Source organism: Daphnia pulicaria, chromosome 8, assembly GCF_021234035.1.
Source record: "Daphnia pulicaria isolate SC F1-1A chromosome 8, SC_F0-13Bv2, whole genome shotgun sequence".
Taxonomy (NCBI): Eukaryota; Metazoa; Arthropoda; class Branchiopoda; order Diplostraca; family Daphniidae; genus Daphnia; species Daphnia pulicaria.
In genome coordinates this window covers 384,853-409,433 of record NC_060920.1, presented here as the reverse complement: position 1 = coordinate 409,433, position 24,581 = coordinate 384,853, and the positions used below count along the sequence as shown (strand labels likewise).

The following is a 24,581-nucleotide window of genomic DNA, read 5'->3' as shown; positions in this document are numbered from 1 at the left end:
CTTGATTACAATCACAACGACAAATAGAAATGATTTATAATGCACTGTATTTACTAAGGCTGCTACGGATTGTGTGTTTCGTTTCAATACAATACAGCCTAGATAAATCCCAGCAATAATAATTATTGTGCTGATTCAGGATGAAATTATTCCAACGCTTTTGCCATTCTGCCATGGCTGAGTTTTTCTCGTCTGTACTCATGGCACTGAACCTGCTCATTTGTTTAAATTTTAGTATAGAAACATTATCGATCATTTTTCCACAAAAAATAAAATAGGAAAGTATCTTACATAATCGAGTTGATGGCCAACTGTTTCAAGGTTCGAAGGTCGGCCTTCTTTCCGGCAAGGCCCATGAAAGCCATATAGAAATCCGAACTTAGAGCAACTGCTTCCCAAGCAGCCTATTAGCAGAGCAACGACATTTTAAATATTTTGAATAAGAGTCAGAAAAGAATTATAGGTTGTATTTAACAAAAAAAAATTATAATAATACCGGACCATCCGAGCTAATGACTAACGGAAATCCGTTGGTAAAAAGCATTGCGGCAGGGTGATTACGCAAATCGGCCACCAATGAAAGCACCTAAAAAAACACGCGCACTCATTCACGAATTGTTCTTAAAACGTTTGTAGAGTTAGATCTATTATTGAAAGACCTGGTTGGAGATGGGACAAACTTCCACCGGAACTCCTTTAGATCTGGCCATGTCCATGACGCTTGGATGTTTAGCAACAGCGAAGCCATGTCCAATACGAGTTGCGTTAAGGAGAATAGCGTCAATAAGGTTCTCGTCCACATCCGTGCCATGCCAATTGGTTTCCCCCGCATGGAAAAAGTACTGTGAATAATTTAAATGTTTGAATAGATTTTTTTTTAATTAACTGAATTATAATTTTGATTACATTTAGATTTGAGTCAGCAGCGCCTGCGAGTAACTGGCTCAAGAAATCTTTGAGGGGAGGACCTAAATCTTCCTGACCAACTAAATCAAAACCAGCAACTACATCAGGAAATTGAGCCTGTGAAAAATAAAACAGAAATTGGTGGTTTTAAAAATTTTTAATGACAGACCAAACCACACGTCACAGGAAAATCGGTGAAATTACTGTAGTAAAAAAAATCATTTTATAAACAGTTATAATAAAAAAACAGCTATAGTAGTGTATCTATAACCTTAAGCTGAGACGCCAACTCTAAATATTTGGTCATCGTTGTGGTGTCAGCTCGACGCAACGGGGCAAAGATTATTTTAGCCCCGCTGAAATCGGGATTGTCATTTTTGAATCGTTCAAACGTGTCCTTATAGAGTTGCGTCACTTTCACTTTGTCCATCAATGTGCCGTCTAGGTTATAAACCTATAAAAAAAAACGAAAATTATGATCCGATCCGCGCCTTTGTTATTAACCCAAACAAATCAAACCAACCCCGGTCAAACTGGTGCGGATTTCTATATACTGCACGTTGTCGTTATAAAACGATTGAAGGCCCTGATAAAAATAATCTGTAAATACTGGAGCATAATTGATTATTCCACTGACGGCGACTATGCTGTTTTCGAATGCGGTCCATACAGAATTAATGTTCGGATACTTATCTATGATGTAGGACGACAAAGGAGATGGCCATTAATAAGCTTTACTGCGCATTATATTCCTCAAGTGCAAAAATTAGATAACCTTGTGGCGTTGGGGTGTAGATTGATAACTTCGACCGGAGCCAAGCATCAAATTGTTCGGGACCTTCTTGTGCTCGTCTGTCAGACACCAAAGTCCATTGACAGTCTACTAGATTAGCCGGAGCGGATGAAGCATACTGAAAGAAAACGGGATCTTGGGGTGGAGAGCAAACGTAAAGATTCGGGCGGTAGCTAGCGTCCTTAATGAGGAATTCCAACTAAATTATAATATGATGAATGAATAATAGTCGGAATGAAAAGCAACAACACAAAAGTGACACGTGAAAGTGACATAGACAAACGCTGACGGTTTTACTATATACCGGAGTGACGAGAACACTGTGAATATGCAAAACGCCACCTATTTTTATAAAATACAATGTCCTTGTGTAAAGTAAATATTATGCATATTGTTGTCAAGTGTGTAACAGCACATATTTTTTATATGCAGTATAAGTGAATTTCTTTTACCTTTAGGCATTTTTTGAATGAACTTGAAGACTTCCGATTGAAGCATTAACGGTTTAGATAGAAAGAAATGGTTTGCCGGTGCGAAATCGAGATTAGAAAAAGATTGGTCGTATTCCAGTGTTTTGGCAGTCATCAACATATTGTTGACCAATTGTTCATCGGCGTTCAACGTTATACTGCCACCTAAAATACGGGACGACTCCTCTGCTAGAATTTGCTCTCTCTGGGCAAGAAATTCGTTGACGTCAACCGAATAGGCACTGTGAGCTAACAACAAGACAGCAATTATGCCTAAAGCTGAAATAACAAGACGCGGCATTTTTAAAAATGTTTTGTCGGTCGAGAATAACGAAACGAGAAGCGACTGAGTTTTGGATTTCAGACTCCTGTTTACTATATAAGAACAGCAGAACTGTCAACAGATATGACCAAACGCTTATCATTTGAAAGCTATACGATTATTATAACTCTCGCTTTCTAGGCTACTTATGCTCGTCAAAACATAGGCAACAAAGCAAAGTATTCCCAATCTATGTTATAAGCAGAAACAAGTAGGCGTAAGGAAAAATCCCGTTACATTTTCCCAAATATTGTTTGTAATAGATATTTTTTTTTACAATCACAACGACAAATAGAAGAAATGATTGATAATGCTGCACTGTGTTTATTAAAGTTGCTAAGGATTAGGTGTTTCAATACAGTAAAGCCTCGAAAAGTCCCAGCAATAATGATTGTCGATTAATTTATATTTTGAATTATTCCTTAATGTTGTTCAAATCAGGTTGTGTTTGGTCTTGTAATTGTTGTACCGATTGAGGATGAAAGTATTCCAACGCTTCTGCCATTCTGCCATGGCTGAGTTTTTCTCGTCTGTACTCATGGCACTGAACCTGCTCATTTGTTAAATTTTTGGTTAATGAAACATAATTATTGATAATTTTTCCGAGAAATATGAACCATTAAATAGGGAAATATCTTACATAATCGAGTTGATAGCTAACTGTTTCAAGGTTCGAAGGTCGGCCTTCCTTCCGGCAAGGCCCATGAAAGCCATGTAAAAATCTGAACTTAGAGCAACTGCTTCCCACGAAGCCTATTTGCAGAGCAATGACATTTTAAATATTTTGAATAAAAATCCGAAAATAATTAAAATAGGTTTCCATTTGAGAAAAAAAAAATACCGGATCATCCGAGCTGATGACTAACGGAAATCCGTTGGTAAAAAGCATTGCGGCAGGGTGATTACGCAAATCGGCCACCAATGAAAGCACCTAAACAAAAAACACGCGAACTCATTCACGAATTGGTCTTAAAACGTTTATAGGGTTAGATCTATTATTGAAAGACCTGGTTGGAGATGGGACAAACTTCCACCGGAACTCCTTTAGATCTGGCCATGTCCATGACGCTTGGATGTTTAGCAACAGCGAAGCCATGTCCAATACGAGTTGCGTTCAGGAGAATGGCATCAATAAGGTTCTCGTCCACATCCGTGCCATGCCAATTGGTTTCCCCCGCATGGAAAAAGTACTGTAAATAATTTGAATGTTATAATAGATTTTTTTTTTAATTAACTGAATTATAATTTTGATTACATGTAGATTTGGGTCAGCAGCGCCTGCGAGAAATTGGCTCAAGAAATCTTTAAGGGGAGGGCCTAAATCTTCTTGACCAACTAAATCAAATCCAGCAACTACATCAGGAAATTGAACCTGCGAAAAATTTAAACAGAAAATTGTGGTTTTAAAGATTTTCAGATGACAGACCAAACCTCATAAAAAATTTGTGAAATTAGTGCAATAAAAAAATCCTTTTATAAACAGTAGTATCATAAAACAAGCTATATCTGTATGTATGACCTTAAGCTGAGACGCCAACTGCAAATATTTCGTCATCGTTGCAGTGTCAACCCGACGCAACGGGGCAAAGATTATTTTAGCCCCGCTGAAATCGGGATTGTCACTTTTGAAGCGATCAAAGGTGTCCTTATAAAGTTGCGTCACTTGCACTTCGTCCGTGAATGTGCCGTCTAAGTCATAAACCTATGAGACAAATGCAAACATTAATCCGCATTCCTTTGTTATCAACCCAAATTGCATAAATCTTGTTCAGTTTGTAACTGGGTTGAAATCAAACAAACCAGGGGTAAGGTGGTGCGGATTTCTATATACTGCACGTTGTCGTCATAAAAAGATTGAAGGCCCTGATAAAAATAGTCCGTAAATACTGGAGCATAAGTAATTATTCCACTGGCGGCGATAAGCGTGTTTTCGAATGCAGTCCATACAGAATTTATGTTCGGATATGTCTCTAAAATACAAAAGAGATATAGACATTATTTTATAGCTTTACTGCGCATTTTCTCAAGTGGAATAAAGTATATAATAGAGAAAAACCTTGTGGGGTTGGGGTGTAGAGTGATAACTTTGACCGGAGCCAAGCGTCAAATTGTTGGGGACCTTCTTGTGCTCGTCTGTCAGACACCAAAGTCCACTGACAGTCTACTAGATTAGCCGGAGCGGATGAAGCATACTGAAAGAAAACGGGATCTTTGGGTGGAGAGCAAACGTAAAGATTCGGGCGGTAGCTAGCGTCATTAATGAGGAATTCCAACTAAATTATAAATGATGAATGAATAGTTAATGCACACAACAGCAGCACAAAAGTGACATAGAAAAACGCTGACGAGTTTACTGTACCGGAGTGACGGCGATATCGTGAATATGCAAAACACCGCCTATTTTGTAAAATACAATGTCCTTATATATAGTAGCCTATGCAGTGCATATTGTGTATAATAGAAAAATGATTGACATGTAGTAAGTGAAAAAAGTCTTTTACCTTTAGGCATTTGTTGAATGAACTTGAAGACTTCTGATTGAAGCATTGACGGTTTAGCAAGGAAGAAATTGGTGGCCGGTGCAAAATCGAGATTAGAAAAAGATTGGTCGTATTCCAGTGTTTTGGCAGTCATCAACATATTGTTGACCAATTGTTCATCGGCATTCAACGTTATACTGCCACCTAAAATACGGGACGATTCCTCTGCTAGGAATTGCTCTCTCTGGGCAAGAAATTCGTTGACGTCGACCGAATAGGCACTGTGAGCTAACAACAAGACAGCAAGTAGGCCTAAAGCTGAAATAGCAATTAAACGTGGCATTTTGTTAATTTTGTCGGTCGACAATAACGAACGCTCAACCCGTCACGACGACCTGTGAACAAGCGACTGATTTTTGGATTCCAGCAGACTCCTGTTTATATACATGCTGTTTATGCGAGCTGTAGAACTGTCACCAGATATGACCCAGTGCTTATCATTTGAAAGCTATACGATTATTATAATTCTCGCTTGCTGTATCATGCTGTGGCAACATCAGCTCGAGTACGATGCACGATAACTATTCTGTAGTATATACTGCAGTAGCACAGGATTAAAACTGATACGAAAGGAAGTAGTCTTATTTCACATGTTCGAAGTCGAACAATAATCATAATAAAGCTTTATGATATCTATCCCTTATAAACGTTCGAAATGGTAATGGCATGGCAAACAAAAACGGCGTTTGGTTTTTAACTTCCCTATTAAAAAATCTTCTGATTTCCTTTTTTCTTGAAATGATCGAAAATGATCAAATTAGGCCTACTTTTACCGCTAAGCCTACTCATTATAGTTCTGACTAACATATTCTAATTACTAACGACATGATTAATTGTATTGTTTATACCTGCAATAGCTTGAACTTGGAGTGCGCTGATGACGCAAACGGCGATGATAGCGTGCGGCTCTTCAGAAACGAACTTTGAGCTCCCACCTTTTTATTTACGGCAGTTTCGTACAACGAGTGCAGTTGGGTGTATAATATTAAAATTTCCATCGGCCAAATTTCTAAAGGTGCAATTGAGAATTCATTAGTTGCGTCATCACTTGACCTCACCTGTGCAGTACGAATCTTTGGTACGTACGTATTCATGGGAATGCGGTGAATGTTAACAGGTATTAACAGGTGTGACGTGCAGATTTTGCGATGTTATTTTTGCTAACTTGTGGCCATGAAGTGTTTCTTACGTCAATTCTTTCGATAACAAATAGAACAAGCAAGAATGACGATCGCTGCGTCGAATATTTAAAATTATTAATCAAGTTCAAGATTATGAAATTTTCTTTTGAATTTGACAGAATATAATAATTTAATAAACATATGAAGAAGACTAGTAGACTTACTTTTGATGGAGACTGTTGACAAGGAAATTGCGGATCGAAAAGATTCTACATTTGCGAGGTATCGAGATTCTTGTTAATTCTTGACCTCCAGTCGTCCACTTCCGTGTCGATGGAACGTTAATTCGAATATATAATGCAGACTTTCTCGGAGACAGGGATGAACGGGGATGCCATCTTTGTGTGACACGTCCTCGCAGTACAATAATATCGTCCAACAACCAATTGGCTGAACATTGCATTTGATTTCCGTTTATTTGATTTGAATTCTAGCCCATCGTACAAACCAAATTGGTAAGATTGCGAAAGAAAGAACAAATTATTTAATTAAAGTACCGTATAGTTCGTTCCTCTTTTCCCGGTGCTTTTGTTTTGATCAATATAAAATTTTCCGAATAACTTGGAGGTTTGCCTCATCGAATGGGTATTTTTTCTTACAGCACTTTCCTAGCGCTGCTCAAACGTCTGGAAAACAACAGAGAAGGCTCATAAATGAACGAGGTCAATCAAGCAGTAGCTAATGCAAAACGTTTAGTATTTTATCAATAAACGTCTTCGACCGGAATTACTTAGATTTTATATTAAATTAAACATTCCAGAACACTCTCAGCCAGAAACCCTTTAAGGATATGATCGATCGATTTCCGGAAATAGTTCATACCGGAAGTGCGACCACTATAATGGTTATGGCACCTAGTGTTTATTCCAAAGGTCCACTGTTCGATTCCTACTCCCTCCATGTCCCTTCACATCGTCTCCCATGTCTGTCTGTATAATAAAACTCTGCATGTACTAACTGAACACAACTATATTCACTAAAGGTAACTCTTACTCGCACATCTACTAAGACTAATGGACTGTAGCATTTAAAAGAAAAAAAAAAAAACTTTTGAAAAAGAGTTCAGAGTACGCCAGAATCATCATCGACTGTTTCATTGAAATTAAATGTTACCTTTTATGATTAAGGGTAAGGCAGAATCATTTATGTTGAAGGGCTCACACACGCATTTACAACGTCTCGGTCTTTTTTTAAACTTTTGATTTCTTGTCTTAGTTCCTGAATAAAAAGGAATGATTAAAACAGGGATAATAAATTAAATACTGATATTGGCTACCTTGATCAGCATTCCTTTACGTTCTGTTTTGTTAACAGACGATTTTTGTAAGTTGAATTCTTGATTTGTTCAAGAAGTCGCTCCATATTAGTTGGCTTCGGTGACTTTCCAGCCACTAAATTAGTCAGGTGTTCGCATCTGTAGCAAGTGAACCCTTTTTGGATAAGCCGAATGCAGAATTTCGATCTTCGTTCACCAAGCTGCTTGACTGTTGTTTTTTTCAGGTTGGGTGTTAGCACTCCCTTCCCAACCAGTTTGCAACCACTACAAATGTTTGCCGAGTCGAAGCGAGACAAGAGATCATTGAGTTCCTCTACTGTGCTGAAGGATTTTGGCAAGAAATGAGGTGGTGTGATTAAAACACCCTTGACGGTGTAAAACACTTCACCTATCCAACAACTGTAATCATTTTAATGGGAATTGTGAATTCGTTAACAACGCCAAATCTAACAGCAGTTATCCTGCTGTAAGCTATGGGATTGTCCTCTTGGAGATCTTCATTAACAGAACACCATTGCCATGCCTTAGGAAGCTTCAATTGTGTGGGATGAGAGATAATGTTGTTGACTGCTTCTTTGATGGGTTGATCAACAATTTCTAGAGGATCCACCATCTCAACATCTGCTGCTAACTTATCAGTTGTGCTGGGAAATTCAAGTGTTTCATGACTGTCAGTCAACTGAATCGGCTGAGGAGTGTTGGGCAAGTCAAGCTCATTCTGCCGCTGGTCAGCATCACTATCCTGTTTACCCTCCTTTTTTTTCTTTTTCACTTTATCTGTGTCACTCCCTACACACAGTGTAACAAATAAGTAATTAGAACATAATATTATAGACGTAATATATAAAAAGAGGTTGGGCACACTTACATAGATTTAGAGTAGGAATGGCTTCAGCTGCCAACTTCAAATCTTCAGAGGAAATTCTTGATCAAGAATGGTTTTTACTTTCGTTAAATATTTCTCTTCAAAGTGGTTTGCGCACACATAGTCCTTTTTTGTCAACTTTCTATCGGTTCTGGGAATAGCTTTCTGCCAGAGAATGAATTGTTTTTCGTCTTTTGGAGCACGAAATTTTGTTACTTTCACCTTATTTGAGGCATACCCGGCAGAGCAACACGCCACAAAGCACTTCACCACCATTTTTATCAGCACGATAAACGTCAATTTAACTAGTGAAATGAGCCCAGAATTCAAAAATCAAAACAAAAAAAGGGATGAGCCAATCACTGACAGGGAGACTGGATTTTTGCTGCAGACGAACTTTCATGAGAACTGGGAATTCGGTGTTGCCACTATGAAACCCTACAACGCCTGTAAAGAATTAAAGAGTTAACTCGTTAACTTAAAACTTTTAAAAACAAAAATGCGTTTGAACCGAAATAAATAAAAAAATTTTAAAAGATAATTTTATTTTTATTTTTATGGGTTTGTTGGATGAATTTTCTTTGAAGAGATGGAGATGGACTTATCCCATATTTTCAAATCCCAACACACACGCTATCACTCGAATATTGACTATTACTGTTAATTTCTAATCTAAATTGTTTCTGAATTACTTATTTTTTTTACCGATGCGAACGCATACCTTTAGACTTATTTATTTTAAGCTAATTAATACGATTATTTCAAACAGACTATCTCGTGTTTTTTGTCTGACAATGACACTACGCATTGGACACCCTATTTAGTTAAAAAAAGAAACCTTCCTTCTTTCTGCCCAAGTAATTATAAATAGAAAAATCAATTTCCTTAAATTCATAAATTCACAATTAAAAACAGAACAAGTGACCAGTTCTTTGTACATTTATTTTTTTTTCTCTTCTTTCCGTCGTACACAGATGATTCACCGATGAGGTAAGACAATTTCTCGAAATACGATGGAGCAGGAATTATCACTGCGATTAAGGCTGGCTCGAAACACACACACACACACACACACTAACTGACTGCTTTCCATGCGATTCTTCGGACATCGCGAAATCGTTCGGGTCAGACAAATGTCTGAAGGAACGACATAAGATCAGCAGACATATTTAGTTGCTAAATATATTATCACAAAACTTCTCTTTTCTTGATCACTCCTCAACGAATGGAAGACGAAAAACAGTAAACTTTATACTTACGCTCTTAGTTACAAGTTTGGCACAGTAGCGCATGAGGTAAGCTACTAACTTGCTGTAGGATTACATCCTGCATTTTTTATCTTGTTATGCTCATAACAAGGTCATACCTCACCGCGGCTCGCACTAGGAAAAAGAGAGAGAATTAGTGTGAATTATATAACCTTAGACGCTCATTCAGCAACTTGATTCAACACTATTTCAAGGGCAAACATAAGTGAGTATAGACTCTCCTGCTGCCGGGTTTGTCAAAACATGAGAGCTGCAGAAGGGCCAACGTTGCCAACCTGGCTGTGCTTTTGGAGACCATAGGTGATGATTTTTCTAACTGGCGCACATCCTTCTGAGGGAGGAGGTGTTGAAATGGGCACGGCACAATTTCGCAAGGCGTCGAATCCAGTTGATAGCGGCAGACTACGAGTGACGAATCTACACGAAACCCTTCGTTGCTACTTTGGAATAAGCAGTAGCACGAGTTTAAATGTTGCATATTACTATGTTCTTTTGGTGTAACACGATTAATTTCGAAGTTAGTCAAAATTTGTTTTACAACTCTAACGAAATGAAGATACACGAGATTGATTTGAAATTTGTAGAAGTGAAGTCAATTGATTAAGCAGGAAAATTAAACGAAAACAAAAAAGAGAATGTGATACTTACAGGAATCGGCTGGCATGTCCATGAGGAGACCACTTTGGGAAATCGCTGACAACATTTGACTGACTCCAATCATCGCCTAAGGTACCATACAGCCACTGTTCGTCGTGAAGAGCTTTGTTTCCTTCTAAAACACCAGAAAAGTTCTGTTTTGCTTTAATTTGAACACTCCCTTTAACAGACATTGACACTTCGCTGTCAACGGCGGCCGTTGTAGGTCTGTGATAAGTCAGGTGATTGGTTTTGGCCAATGCTTTGGCAAAGACACGGGGTTTGACACGAAGAGGCGTTAAAGAGGGTAAAGTAAAAGTGGTTGTCGAACTGTTCAATCCAGGTTGATTGGTCAATTTCGGTCGTAATTTAGCGGAAATGCGTCGTGTTCTGTAGAGAGAAAAATAATGATAATACCAGCAATTGAACAGTTGAATGCCTAGGCTGATTACACAAAATGCTATTCTCAATTACCGATGTGCCCCTATACCGCTGTGAAGTACAGTCACTTGACGTTCCACCGACTGCATCTTTGTTTTTAAACGTTGCGTTTGAAGCTGAGAGTTTGTCAGCTGAGTGCGGAGTTGGCGCTCAGTTCCTTCGGCCGCTTGAAGAAGAGCCTTGAGACGATTGACTTCTTGGCTGCTGTTTAACCACAGTAATCGATTCTTGTCCACCAATCCCAATTGACACTTCAGCGCTTCTTTGGTCGATGCTAAATCTCGCCTGTACAGCAATGAAGTGATAATAGTTTTAAGTACAAACTAAGAATACAGTCATTGCCAAATACTTTTTATGGAGTAGCTGTTGCTTCAGAGCAATAAGCTTGGGTGAATTGGATTCGTTGGATTTCATGGGAGAGGCCTTCTTCAAACTATCCAAAGGGCGGGTCGATGTTGTGGTGGGTCTTGTAACTGAGGCTCCGTCAGATTTTCCACTAGTAATAGCGATAGATTCATTTTTTTCGCTTTCTTTAACAATGCTTCCCGGAGACGCAGAATGTGGAAGAATAATAGGAGATGGTGTAGTCGAATCAAGAGTATTTATAGGGGAACAGATGAGCATTTCTTGATCCATTGACGGAACAAAATCAACCTGAGGAGGAACGGTATTAACAGACTTCTCGGAATGCGTAGAAATCACTACCGGCTGTTGTAACAGAAGCTGGGTGGACGCTCCTGAAGTTGAATCCATTTTAGAAAGACCATCTGATTGGGATTGAATGAGTGGGGAAACTTTTGACGCTCCTTGCTTCATTTTTTCTCGACGAACAATTTCTTGCTTCAGCCTTTGATATTCTTCTTGTTGGTTGCGAGGTAGATGAGACAGGGCATTTGGAACAATAGAACTTTTCTCTTCTACCGTTTGTCGAGCCGATTTAAGAAGGGCAGTAATCGAACTTTGCACGCCGTCGTCTTCGTCACTTGAATCAGAAGAATCGTTCCGTAAATCAATTACAAGTCGATCAGCTTTTGGGATATGAACGGATTTGGAAGGAATCTTTGTCGCTTGGTTTCGCCTTTCAAAAGCAAGATTCGGCACGGCTGGTTCTTCGGCTTTTGTGTCCTTTTCCTCGGGCTGCATTTGCACTTCTAGTTCCTTCGTTTGTTTCCGTGCCACTTCAATCAACAACTGCGCTCTCAATAACTCCTCATCTTCATCATCTCCTTCATCCTCTTCCTAAATAACAATGGTTTACAAGTTTCAACACTTATACTAAAATAAACTTACTTCAAAGTAAAATCCATCAATTAAAAACATTTCACATGTTAACTAGAATTCAAATATTTTATACAAATATACCTGTACTCCATTAGAGATTATTGGCTCTGGTGTAGAATCACTTTTGGAGGAAACCACATCATTTGAAACATCTTTTGGCTTTGCATTCACAACAACTGAGTTAAGGGCTTCTATCCGTAGTTTAAGTTCTTCATCACCTTCCGAACCAGAGTCATCATCTATGCTTTCCACAGAACCTGGGGTAACTAATAATTCTTCAAACGATTGCTTCCATTTTTTTTCTTTAGATTCTTCTGATTCATAGGTTACTGAATTTATTAACTTTTCTTCTTTCTTAGCCTGATTTGATGACTGCCTTCCTCTGCTGGATCTGGTACTATTCAATCGAGTCCTTGAACTTCTACTGGTGTCAGGCTTGGAAGTAGAAGTAGATCTAGATCTAGATTGGCCTAACCTTTTGGGAGTTCGAGCAGGTGATTTTCTCTTCGATGAAATTGATGGCTTCTCCCTGCTAGTTTTTGGAACTGGCTTCAATTCACTGACATGTTTCAATTCAACGTTCCCTCCACCACTACTGTTAGACACAGAATGCTTCAACCTATGTGCAAAACTATCTAATTTCCTAGATGAAATTGAGTTACTTCCAGGAATGGATTTTCTTGGACTTGACTTCTGCGATTTCATTGGAGGGTGGCGTATGAATTCGGAGATTATTTCTATCTCATCGTTCGCTATCTCTCCTTCTTCTAACTCGCTGTCGCTCGTGACGGGATCCGTAAGTTTTTCCATCGTTCCTGCTTTCTCGACAGGCGCCAGTATGGTCATCAGAATAATTAAATTTAATACAAATTTGTGAAAACTTCAACTAGCTACAAATCTTTACCGACACTAAACCCAAGTAACCGACATTTACCAACCCTCATAAACCAACTGATTGCTGAAGAACTGGTCAACTAAACTTTTAACAGATGAAAAAGATAGCAGATAAGCCCAATATTCCAACAGTCCAATAAACTCTGACCACTTTACAAACTCAACTCGACTCTCCCGTCCTTCAAAAAGCAACGTTTCATCGTTTCGAGACTGATGGCGTTACTAGCGCCTTCTGGTGACTTGGGTAATTTTTTTTTTTAAATTAAAAACTATTTTTCGACCACCACTATTTGTCTGAGATTTACAAATAATATTATTTTAACGTTCGAATCTATCTTAGTTTTAATTTATAAAGTTTTTTACTTAATATTTCAAATATCTTGCATTCCTGGTGCACAAGTTGATCGTGCTGGCGCTAGTTGGCAACGCCTAGTCGAACTGCTATATCCAACTGACCCACCAACAGGGTGGGAAATTACGAAAGCCTCTTCACTTACCGGACTCCGGACACCCGACACCGGAGTCCGGAGACCCGGAGTACAGTTACTTATTTTAGACTAAAAAAAAGATTTAAACCCCAAACAAATTGCAAATTAAATTGTATTTTTTTAATGAACTTTATTCATAGTTTAGTTTTAAGTAAGTGTGGGACCCCTTTAAAAAACATTAACTCTATCATAGTTTTAACTGAAGTGAAAAACAATAATGCTAAAATTGGTACATTTGTAACAAAATAAAAATGATAAAAATACAGGATAATATAGAATATTTGCAATAATAATTGTAACAAATTGGTTGAATTATTTTATGCTCAAGCGGGCATTCTTGTTTCGTTTCCCTTCCTTGTTTTTTTTTTGTTATTTCCCGTATATCAATGGAGACCTTGTGCAAGCTCTCAAAAAACTATCACCAATTGATTGTGTGATAAACAAGAGATAAGATAATCAACATCCTATCAACAAAAAAAATAGGTCAATTTTCGTTCTGTAGCTCAAGACATTATGAGGCCAACCTCAAATCAAAAGTTGTTTTGATACGGTAAAATTTTATAAGATAGCAGCTTTAGGAATCTGAAATTTTAATTTTATACACACAAACAACATAATGTGCGACCTATTTAGATTCCCACCAATTTTCACAAATCTACTTTAGGATTTTCCATTTTTTAAATAATCGGGCCCACCTTTGATTTTCGCGGTCTTAAAAAATAGTTTATTCTTAGTACATGTTTTGATCGTGAGTGGTGGAGTATTTAAAATTCAAATTTCCCACCGAACGATCTATTTTTTCAACCCTTTAGTAAAATTACTTCTTCAACCATTACGAATCGAATACGCCTATTAATGGTATCATGGTATCATGCACCCCATACCTAAATTTCAAACTGGGCAAAGTTACAAAAAAAAATTACATTCAACGTACAGTCTGAATCAGTAATTGTATTCAGCCGTTCTTTAAGGAAACTCTGTGATATTTTAATCGCTGTTCACACGAATGGCAAAAAGTGACGAAGAAGTGAGAATGAGTAAGAAAGTATTGGTGGCCATGGCTCCAAGGCATTCTTCTGAACTATCGATATTGAGAACTTGTTGACGAGCAATATTACCCACTTTCCTGCCTGTTGGACGATGTACCATCTCCACGCCAGTCAACGAGCAATTGGGTTGACGGTAAATGTAAACGTGAGTGAATGCATCACACAAAGCTGCGTAAGTCATATCTACGTAGATTTGAACGGAATTTATTGTTAAATATTAAATTGGGCGTCTTATCAAAATATTTACCGGGAGGTGCTACAGTGAACTTTCGTTGTTCTTTTGAAGCCTGGATGTAACCAAGTGCTTGGAGCGCAGCAGTGTGAAGGCATCCCCATGGCTGTTCTAATTCATCTCCCATCGGCTGCCAAATAAGCCCATCAACGTCATGGCGTAAACAGAACGCCGGGGCTAATCCTGGAGCACTCTCAGTAAAGAATAGTAGCTGACCACTCAGTATGGCCTGTTGGAAAAAATATATACATAATTAGTTAGCTATTTAACCTTATCGAAATTTGTTTCTAGTATTATTTACTTTGTGTGTAAATTGATTAGTCTCTCCATCGAAACGAAAGATGTAGGTTTCGTCCATCATATCATCATCGCATTCCTCTAGTTGTTCACTGCTGAAGATTGGAGGTCGTCCACCATTTCCTGATTGCTAATGAGAAATTGGAACATTAGTTACTTATTTTCAAACAATATTGATACAATATTGATTATAAAACATGATTAACAAGATTGCAGCAATTACCGTGCCTTTCGTGGTATTCAATACAGTTTCATACTCGGCAGCTGTTTCAGCGTCAAGAACTTTTCGACCACGAAGGTCATTTAGGACCAAATGACTCCAATTAAGGGATTGGTTGTTCTTTGATAAGATGATCTCTAGTTTTCCATCCGACAATGTCCACGTACTCGTATCAACCGAAATGGCATGCGCTAATTCGCCATCCAAATAAGTTTGGTTTTTGTGTACAATTTTTAAAGTTTGGCTTTCAATCTTAACGACCAAGTCGTGCTTTGACGTCTGTTTGTCAAAATTGACCCATAGAGTCACCTCTTCTGGAGTTTCTGCCCAAGTATATGCAACTTTATTTTCAGCTTCATCTAGCAAGCAAAAAGAATTAATTAGAATCATATAGAGACTTGTCTACAATTCTTTCCATATACCTTCATCCATTTGTGGGCTTGGTAAGGGAGCAGCGACATTCCTGGTGGAATCAAATATGATTCCGAAAGGCTCCCGAGCAATTAGGCATATCGATTTACCAGGGCTCAAAATGGAAGCATAATCTAAGCCGTGAGGTATCGCTAAACGTTTGAGTTGTTTGAAGGACCAATTTCCATCCTTGTGTTCATACTCGATCCATTCAAGGCAATTTATGAAAGGAGTCTCTTTCTCACTGCATCCAAATGTTGACAAAGCAATTTGGCTCTCAACTTGATCTGGAATTATCTTTTCAAAATTTAATCTTGTTCAGAATCATTACTTTTAAAAATCTGTATGCATACCGATTGATTCAACTTTGAGAACCAAAACAGAAAGAGTCTCCAATTGGCTGCCCTCTTCAGCATTGAGAATGGAATGTATAACCTTAAAGGGTTCACCACTTCCCATAATTTGGTTGGACAACTTAACCTTTAAAAATTTATGAAATTAATAAGAAATCTATAAAATGACATTGCAAAAATAAAACTGTGCTTAGTTGCTTACCTCCCAAGTATGAGAATGTGTTGAAGTACGGATGTTTGTATCAATTATATGTAATACACCTCCCCCATCTGTAACAACTGCCAATTCTGACGAAGCAAAACTCAAAGATGCATTAAACCAGCCATCTCTTCTTTCAGATCTTTGTGGGATTTGCCATACAGACGTAAACTCAGGATTCTGACTAGCCTGCAAAAAGTTTCATAGAATAAAAATTCCAGATTTTAAAAAATAGCTATAATTCAACATACCAGAGAATGTAGGTTGATTTTGAAGATCTGCAAATCTTTTGATATGAAAAAGGCAATTTCATCTGACCAAGGATCTTCTATCAAATGATTGTGAAGACCGAATGTTTTCACGTGTGAATAAGAAAGCTGCTCATCACTTGGTTTTAAATGTTCGACAGCCACAGGTACTTCATGTTTGTAAACAGGTAAAGCATCCAAACTCAATTTGTATCCTTCGAAAGTAGGATCTAGCAAATCTTTTTTCGGGCGGAGTTCAAATATCTTTTCCATTTTCTCGGCAGGAATTTTAATTCGCGATAAATTTCAAGAAACTGAGACAAGTTAGACAAACGACAGAATGAATACGAAGTGAAATACTTTCGCTGTTAAATGATGTGTACTTCTGACAAACGATTACAAACGTATTTTTGTGTACGCGCTCTTCCGTCTGCTCAAATCGATTGAGAGCCGTCTGTCGGTCTGTTGCTCACTAATCGTTCGCTAGATGGCGAAACATGAGTTCAATTAAAGAAAAAACGACATTGGGCCATTTATGTAATTTCTAATTTGTGTTCTGCGTTCGGGATAGATCGTGAATAACGATGAAAGTAAATAAACTATGATGAAAAAGAATTCGAGCAATTCGAACTTAATGGCAGTATTCTAGTATGACCAACTCCCCAAGCATTCAGCTTAATCATGCACGTTCCATAAGCCACAACTTACCAAATAATTAATTATTTTCGCATAACATCGATCTATTTTTATTGTGCTATTTTTATTGTGTGATTCAATGATAAGTTGATAACCAAATTGTAGTTAGAAATATAATTTAAATGTTTGGCGCGCTTTAATAATTTTTTGTTATGAAGCGGTTGTTGTATAAATGTGTTTTGGTTAAGTTTAATATTGCGTACATTACACATTTGCATATTTGATATTTCTTTCAATTCATATTGATGAAAATCATAAAATGAACATTTCTGTTAAATGTAAGTGAAAAAGATATCCTCCCCGACGGGGAATTGAACCCCGGTCTCCCGCGTGACAGGCGGGGATACTGACCACTATACTATCGAGGACTTGTCAAATTCGAAATGTTACTTTAAAACATTTTTTTCAATCTTTGACAGGGCAGGCTAGAATATGTCGAGTGCCAGGATCGACGAAGAGAAACCAACCACTAGCACTGAGAACTCGACAGAATAATCTTAAGAGACGATAAATATGGTACATGTCTATTATTAATGGAAGAAGGTATAAATCTTAAAAAGATAAAAAATTAATCCTCCCCGACGGGGAATTGAACCCCGGTCTCCCGCGTGACAGGCGGGGATACTCACCACTATACTATCGAGGACTTATCGACATCTAAATATTGATAGAAGTAATTTTTTAAACCCTCGTCATAACAATTATCCATGTGTGAAAACTATGGCAAATTACTAATCTTTTTAGTTGTGAAGATTGATGATGAATATATTGCACAGTTTATCATTTTTAAGTAATAAATAAAAAAAGCTATGGGATAGAATTTTGAAAAGTAAAATGCCGAATACAAAACTTGTTATTCGCTCCTGGAAATAAAATCTCATGGACTTCAAACGAACCGGAATTTGTTGTATCTTTTTAGTGTGTCTTTTTCAGCAGTCTGAATCGTATCCGTTATGACCTTCTTTTCAAGGTTGTGTTAGATTGTGGCTCAATTGTGGCAATGCATTTTCTACGATAGGAATTTGTAGGGGTCAGCGTAAATCAAGAAATTCGATCAGTAATCGATAGGCATCTCGCCAGTCTAACCGAGTTACACCAGGCATCAAGCTTTAACGTTGCTGGCATCTATAGTATTATTCTCTGTGAATATAAGCTCTCCCTTATTCACCTAACCCTTTTTCTGACTATATGACGGGTCAGCCACGCGATGATGGATTGAATTTCTTTGAACACCGATCGCATAACAGCTCACTCAAACGCTGTCAGGCCGCTCTATATAGCAAATAACCAAAGTATACACAGCAGCAGCTTGCTGCGTATACATAATATCCAAGAAGCGTTATACCTGAGAAAAGAATTAGAATAACACACCATTGCTAATCGAAATCGGCCATTGACGAATGAATCAACGCAAAAATATGAATTAGTTCTGAATAAATCATATCGGGTGTGAGACGAATTGCAATTGATGCCGAAGGGATGATGGCGAACGTGATGAAATAAGAGAACGAGCGTGTAAAAGTCTGTAGACCAAACATAATATATCAGAATTTACCTTGTATAGTTATTTAGCGCTTGAGATTAAATCGTAGATCTATATATATTGATATTCGCTGGCTACAACTTTGAAATAATACGGAATACAATGAATACATACTATAAAGACCATATATGTATACCTGCCTTTTTTTCTGGTCAGATGCATACGGATAGAATTTCATGGTCTTTCACACACATCAATGCGTGCTGCGCGCGCTCTGACAGTCAACAACAACTTATAAGATCGCAGCACAAGTGAGAGAAGAGACGAAATAAACCAACCGTTATTGGCTACCGCGCAAAGGCGAAGGTTGTTTGGTTACAGATTCCCACCGAACAATAACTGAATCGACCACAATGTGACCCCAGCACAGCCTTGAATAGACATGTACATGTATATACTACACAAGCACATCTATATTTGTTATATTGTTATACTATATACCTTTTTTTTCTTATTATTATTCTTCAAAACTGTTCACAACGAATGAGCGATGTTTGTTTGAATGCATGATATAAGAAAAAGACGCCGGGTGATGCGTAGTATAGAGTGAAGACCGGGTGTTTGTTGTTCAATCTTTTATATTTAAAAAATGTTGAGGTGGTGTATAACTTTTTACGTTGTCGTAATGCATATGAAGCGATTCCAGATGGTTTTTCCGGTTTCATCGTATCCACCAGTCCACCACCGCCAATTTTCAAAACTAGATTTTATTACAAGCAGTGCAGCTTATACGTGTTCTTATGTATCGCAGACGTCTAGCGGATTCTGCATCCGCTACTCGAATAACCTGATGGACAATTATTCAGGAAATGCATCCCAGTTTATTTGATGCGCATTTTTCTTTTCTCTTTTGATTTCCTTTTTTGTAAATTGCCAATCTTCAAGCCAATCTTTTTGATTTAAGTTTCAATTTTTTACCGAGTTCGACTGTCAGCCTCTAGATGGCCCATTTTTACTTGGTATAGACAAACAAACAGACGGGGAGGAATAGAACGTGCGCGTTTATTATTGTGGCGCTGATTTCGATCAGGAAAGTAACGAGCGGGAGATTGCATCTGTTTAACAAACTAACAATATCGTGTAAGATTCCATCATTTGGATTTTTAACGAACGACTTTTATCATCACTTATCAGTGTCAGCGACAAACAATAAATTGCGTCAAGTCACTTGACGCTGCACTAAATAACGCAGCGCATTTCTTACAGATATTCATAAAAGAGCACTGCAATTTTGGTCATTTGTCTTGTTGCATCAGCCGCTATCTACCAGCGATAACATTTAAATAGATCAACATATATTTTCATCAAGCTGTTGCGCAAAAACCCTTCACCATTGCACTTAACGATGAGAAAAAACTCACGGAAAACACGATGAAAAGGAACTCGTTGGAAATAATTATCAAATTTTGTCATTATAAAAACAAAAAAAAAGAAATTAAAGTTCTGAATTTTTTGATCGAATGAAAAAAGACGGACGTCCACGCATCACATGCGCTGTCAAGAATTTGGTTTCACGACATGCTGGGGCTCTGTGTATGGCCCATCAACCGAACCCTGTGTTTAGCACGCCAGCAACAGCACAGCAGCAGCAGCTCCGGCTGGCTCTTTTTAATTTTTCTATATTTCTTTTTGGCCTTCTCTTATATATTCTTTTCGTCTATATACCTGACGAGAAGGCACCTGAAAGGGAAAGAATATAAGGACTATAACCGCCATAGCACTGCCGCCTCTCTCCTTATATTCATTATATATCGTTCCAAGTGGATGAACAGTGCGCACAGCAACTTGGACCGGATGTGGGTCTCTCCTTTTCTTCTATTCTTTTCTCTCTCTCTCTCTCTTATGTATTTATGTGTGTACGTGTATGTGCTGTGTGTATAGATAGAGTTCCTTATACTTCTTCTTCTTCTTCTTCACATTCGTCTTCATTTTTCTTGTATATTTCGTTCGTTATTTGTGCGGCACCGAGAGAATTGTTCAAGCGTTACGACGCAATCCTATACTGTAGGTGTACATCTATCTCTTTTCCCGGCCAAAAATCCGAATAAGAACTTGTATATTATTTCTAAAGTTATAGAAATATGGTGAGTGTCTATATACGCAACAGCTAGCTGATGTTTGAGTGTATATCCTTGGGTTCTTCTTCTTCTTTTTCCCTCTGCTGTGATTTTTAATAGCCAGAAGGTGGGTCAGGTAAGAGTTCAAATGACCCGCGGAAATGGAAAGCACTTGCGGGCATATGCGGCCGCGTCGGATGATGAACCGCAGGACGGCGAGAGTTGCAGTTAGTGCAGTCTGATTGCACCGTCGGGTCCAGTAGTATAATACTCTTTTCTTTTACTTTTATGTGTGCTTAAACCAGCGCAAAGAAGCGAATGAAAAGAATAAACATTCCTGTATATGGGTATATAGAAGACATTCACGAGGAAATGGAGAAAGAGAGATAATTGCTTAGTATATATCAATAACACGGGATGATGGCGTCGTTATTTCGAAACAGGATGAGTCGAATCAAGCGATAATATACCGCCCAGTTCAGCTGCCTTTCATCTCGAGTGATGGTTGATTTGATTATTATATATATTGTAAAGCTCCCCTCACGTCGTCTTGACTTCCCAATTGAAACACAACTAGATCATTCACTTGTCAATCGAATTCTATATTCTCAGCATTAATGTATATTACATGTTTCTCTTTGTTGTGTTAAGTTTTAGGTCACTTTAACTGTTGTGGTATATTGCGCAATTGACCAAGAAGTGAATCAGCCGCATTGCCCAAAACCCCCGTGACTCATTATATTATACGACCTGTGCAATTCATTTACAAATAATAATAATAATATACATGGGAGGAATAAATTATCAAAAAAACAATCGAAACTTTTCCAGTTTCCGCATTTTTTTCACGCGTTTGAACCGCGAAGTTTCGATTGAACAGAAAATTCTGACGGTTTTTTTTATTGATGGATGCGATCGGGCGGGACTTAACCATCTGATAAATCTATAGCTACACTCTTGAACAGCGTGAACTCCTGTTCTGTGCTTATATAGTTCGTGTTCGACGTGTTTCACGACTCGCACAGTTATTGGAAATCAAATCGAATGATCGAAATACGAACTCTTTCATGACCATTATATTAAAGAAACAGCACCCAGCTAACGACTTTTACGGTCAAGAATCTACTATTCTTTTTGTAGAGGTTATGTAGTTTGAAAGGTGTTGGCGCGAACGAGATGAGTGCTGTGATGTGAGAGCTGGGGCGAAAGAAAATCACACTGCCAAATGGAACGATATCCCTTGATCAATCAATCGACTTTTATAGTCGACGAATCGTGCAATTTTCTGTTCAATAACACGACGTCCTTGTGTTTTTTTGTTGCTGCTACTGTAGACACAGAAGCAGATGATGGCCAACCGGTTTCCTTGTCATCTTGTGCTATAGCATCTTCGCATTAGAATAATAATCAATCTCTTTCTTCTTTCTTCTAATTGGGAGAGATTCGCCATTTTCTGGCTGTATACATAGTTGTGTCGTCGGCGCTGATTAGGCTCAACTGAAAAGTGTCGTCAATCGTCAATCACGCCAGACTGACTATAGACTTTGCTTGAGTTGCGGTATTATATCGCCAGTCTCAGAAAATTGAATTATTTGATGTATTAAACAAGTGTATGAAGGTTGTCCATTCAATAGACAGATATCGCCATAGTATTTTCCACTTGCACTTTTCCACGTTGCATCTATACATTGGCATATCTTGAAAGAAAAAAGAAACAATTGAGATATAAGAAGAAAACAAAAAATGTCATATCGAAAAAAACCACTCGGGTCTTGGCGGTGAATGACTGACGGACAGAGAAAAATAAGACGGCGAACGTGTAATACGCACTAGAGAACACAAGCGCATTTTTAAAAAAAAATGTCTAACAGCGCGCAGTTAGACCAACAAAAGTATCCGTCTATTATATACAATACATCGTAACGACTTTGGCAAGGCCAGCACGCGAAACGGTTCAGCTCTCGCTGGAATGTTTCACAAAACCATTTGTTATTTTTTTGTTTTTTTGTTTTTTCTTTTGTTTCAATTTCTTATCAATCGCGGACAAACGCCCAAACTATTTCGAGGACAAAATATTCAGATCGCGAATGATTGATTCACCAAGGTTTTATTCGTTCCGCATCATCGTCGATTTTATTATTTGATTTATATCTTCTTTTCGTTATTTTATATTTTATTTCTGACAGTGGGACTTTGCGAAATCAAATCAAAGTGGAAATGATTTATTTTGTAGTTTTAGCGCATTTCAATTTTCTCAATTTTTAATCAAATTGTTATTTTTTCACTTGAAATTTTACTGAAAATCTCCACGAGCAATCATGTACACCCCGTCTAGCAAATTGCAACCAGTCAGACCGATTGCCATCTAGACCGGTAAATTCCGGAGCGAAAATAAACTGAAAATATTTTTCAGCCAAAAGTGGAACAATTTCTTTTTTATTCTTGTCAAAAATAGACTTGAAATCACAATCTTCAATGTTACGAAGTATATAGTATTACAGTGAAAAAAAATAAATAAATAAGAAGAAATATTGGAAAAATGTATTTCTAAGAACTTCGACTATTTGAATCAGATGGTCGGATTGATTTGGATTTATGTCATCTATTTTTAGACTTGTCCCGTTAAAAATTCGACATTTTATAAATTTTCATTAAAAAAAAAAATTTGTTTAAAAAAATTATTTACGTAATTTATTGATACAAATAATTATTTTTATTAATTTATTTCTGTAATAAACTCTATTCGAAATCAAAATCGAGATCAAAATCAAAATTGTTTTTGTTGTGTGAAGGTTGACTGTACATTTTAAGACAAATGACTGTCACTCCGTTTGACAGATCCACAGTGAATTAGTCATTTAAAGAGGATCAGTTTATTACGAAGTGTTATTAAAAGTCTGGCATTCAACAAGTGTTTAGTTGAGTCTCGACACAAGGTTCACAAAATTCGTCCATCCCAACTGATTGTTACTTGTACAAATTTGCGTCACTCTGTAGCCTATAGAGCAACTGTGCGATCGAAAATTGGAAAAATGAATTATTCCCCAAAAAAGTGAAATAGAAATTCCCGGCCCTCAAAATAGCCGTGAGTCACGATCGAGTTGTTGCTGAGAATCAACTGGGCGATCGACTCATCGATTGAGCTGGCCTGGTTGCTGCTGATGACGAAGCTGCTGCTGCTGGATGCGGATGGATCCGAGTGGTTGTTGTTGCGATACGATCGTTTTTAAAAATTTGTGGCAACAAAACACCTGGACCTGGAAAGAGAGTTGTTTGTGTGACTCACCACACATCTCGCAGTCTTATATAAATCTGGCGTGACAGCTTCTTCTACCCGTGTGTGTATCCACCAACAACATCAACTAGATCAGCCAGCCAGCCAAAGGTGCAGCACCCAGCAGCAGCTCGGCAATTATTCACGCCAACATTTCTCACATCTCTATGACATTCACGAAATGTCAGAAATGTGTGCGCAACAATTTCTAAATCATTACTCGTCCGGGATGTGTGTCATCCGAGTGAGTCTCCTATACACGCTAGTTCTACACGTCACATGTACAGTGTACATTCTACATAGACAAGTGAAGAACATGTCAGCCGATTCCGTTGAACCCCGTCGTGAATATTCGTCCGACCGGGGGCCGCCGCCGTTCTTGTGTGTCGCGCCATTTCTCCAACGACGCTGGCGCCAAAAAACAACAACAACAACCGGGAGTTGTTGCTTTTCTTTTTCTCCCGTTTTTTTACGATCATTTCTCCGTGCAGAGTTCATTGAACAGAAGAAAAAAAAAGCGCGTCGTCGTCGTCGTCGTGCGCTTGTCGTGACACGCCGTTGTCGATTGCCATTTCCCCCCCCCCTTCCTTCTGCTCGCTACTCTCCCATTGCGCTCAACTGCTCTTTGGCGTCCCTCGCCG

The 24,581-nt window shown here is 38.1% G+C and overlaps 4 protein-coding genes, 1 long non-coding RNA gene and 2 other non-coding genes across 9 annotated transcripts; all 7 read right to left on the bottom strand.

The window, feature by feature from the left end:
* Positions 1-28: 28 nt before the first annotated feature.
* Positions 29-2,506, bottom strand: LOC124312691 (adenosine deaminase 2-like). Its single transcript, XM_046777183.1, has 10 exons — positions 2,152-2,506; positions 2,004-2,041; positions 1,682-1,898; positions 1,430-1,599; positions 1,178-1,360; positions 907-1,023; positions 660-842; positions 497-586; positions 292-404; positions 29-212 (listed from the first exon to the last, which is right to left on the bottom strand). Exons 1-10 carry the CDS (start codon positions 2,468-2,470, stop codon positions 35-37), a joined length of 1,608 nt encoding a protein of 535 aa, XP_046633139.1. The 5' UTR covers positions 2,471-2,506; the 3' UTR covers positions 29-34.
* Positions 2,507-2,799: 293 nt separating this feature from the next.
* LOC124312692 (adenosine deaminase 2-like) lies at positions 2,800-5,397 on the bottom strand. Its single transcript, XM_046777184.1, has 10 exons — positions 4,993-5,397; positions 4,851-4,888; positions 4,548-4,764; positions 4,292-4,461; positions 4,011-4,193; positions 3,747-3,863; positions 3,499-3,681; positions 3,333-3,422; positions 3,132-3,244; positions 2,800-3,041 (listed from the first exon to the last, which is right to left on the bottom strand). The coding sequence occupies exons 1-10, from the start codon at positions 5,312-5,314 to the stop codon at positions 2,924-2,926; spliced, it is 1,551 nt and encodes a 516-aa protein (XP_046633140.1). The 5' UTR covers positions 5,315-5,397; the 3' UTR covers positions 2,800-2,923.
* A 1,931-nt stretch (positions 5,398-7,328) lies between these two features.
* On the bottom strand, positions 7,329-8,794 carry LOC124312695. Its single transcript, XR_006910619.1, has 3 exons — positions 8,357-8,794; positions 7,489-8,277; positions 7,329-7,430 (listed from the first exon to the last, which is right to left on the bottom strand). It is a non-coding gene; the product is annotated as an uncharacterized LOC124312695 (long non-coding RNA).
* A 483-nt stretch (positions 8,795-9,277) lies between these two features.
* On the bottom strand, positions 9,278-13,006 carry LOC124312031 (nucleolar protein dao-5-like). 3 transcript variants are annotated; one of them, XM_046776428.1, is made up of 6 exons: positions 12,061-13,005; positions 11,048-11,937; positions 10,732-10,983; positions 10,270-10,647; positions 9,897-10,061; positions 9,278-9,735 (listed from the first exon to the last, which is right to left on the bottom strand). In XM_046776428.1, the coding sequence occupies exons 1-6, from the start codon at positions 12,823-12,825 to the stop codon at positions 9,714-9,716; spliced, it is 2,472 nt and encodes an 823-aa protein (XP_046632384.1). In that variant the 5' UTR covers positions 12,826-13,005; the 3' UTR covers positions 9,278-9,713. The 3 variants fall into 3 exon arrangements, with proteins under 3 accessions (XP_046632384.1, XP_046632382.1, XP_046632383.1); XM_046776426.1 differs by having other exon boundaries at positions 9,278-10,061; positions 12,061-13,006; XM_046776427.1 differs by having other exon boundaries at positions 9,278-10,058.
* A 1,286-nt stretch (positions 13,007-14,292) lies between these two features.
* LOC124312032 (nudC domain-containing protein 1-like) lies at positions 14,293-16,819 on the bottom strand. Its single transcript, XM_046776430.1, has 8 exons — positions 16,374-16,819; positions 16,126-16,311; positions 15,924-16,050; positions 15,582-15,857; positions 15,163-15,518; positions 14,944-15,069; positions 14,658-14,871; positions 14,293-14,593 (listed from the first exon to the last, which is right to left on the bottom strand). The coding sequence occupies exons 1-8, from the start codon at positions 16,641-16,643 to the stop codon at positions 14,349-14,351; spliced, it is 1,800 nt and encodes a 599-aa protein (XP_046632386.1). The 5' UTR covers positions 16,644-16,819; the 3' UTR covers positions 14,293-14,348.
* A 543-nt stretch (positions 16,820-17,362) lies between these two features.
* Positions 17,363-17,434, bottom strand: Trnad-guc. The gene has a single exon. It is a non-coding gene; the product is annotated as a tRNA-Asp (tRNA).
* Positions 17,435-17,640: 206 nt separating this feature from the next.
* Positions 17,641-17,712, bottom strand: Trnad-guc. Its single transcript has one exon. It is a non-coding gene; the product is annotated as a tRNA-Asp (tRNA).
* Positions 17,713-24,581: the final 6,869 nt, after the last annotated feature.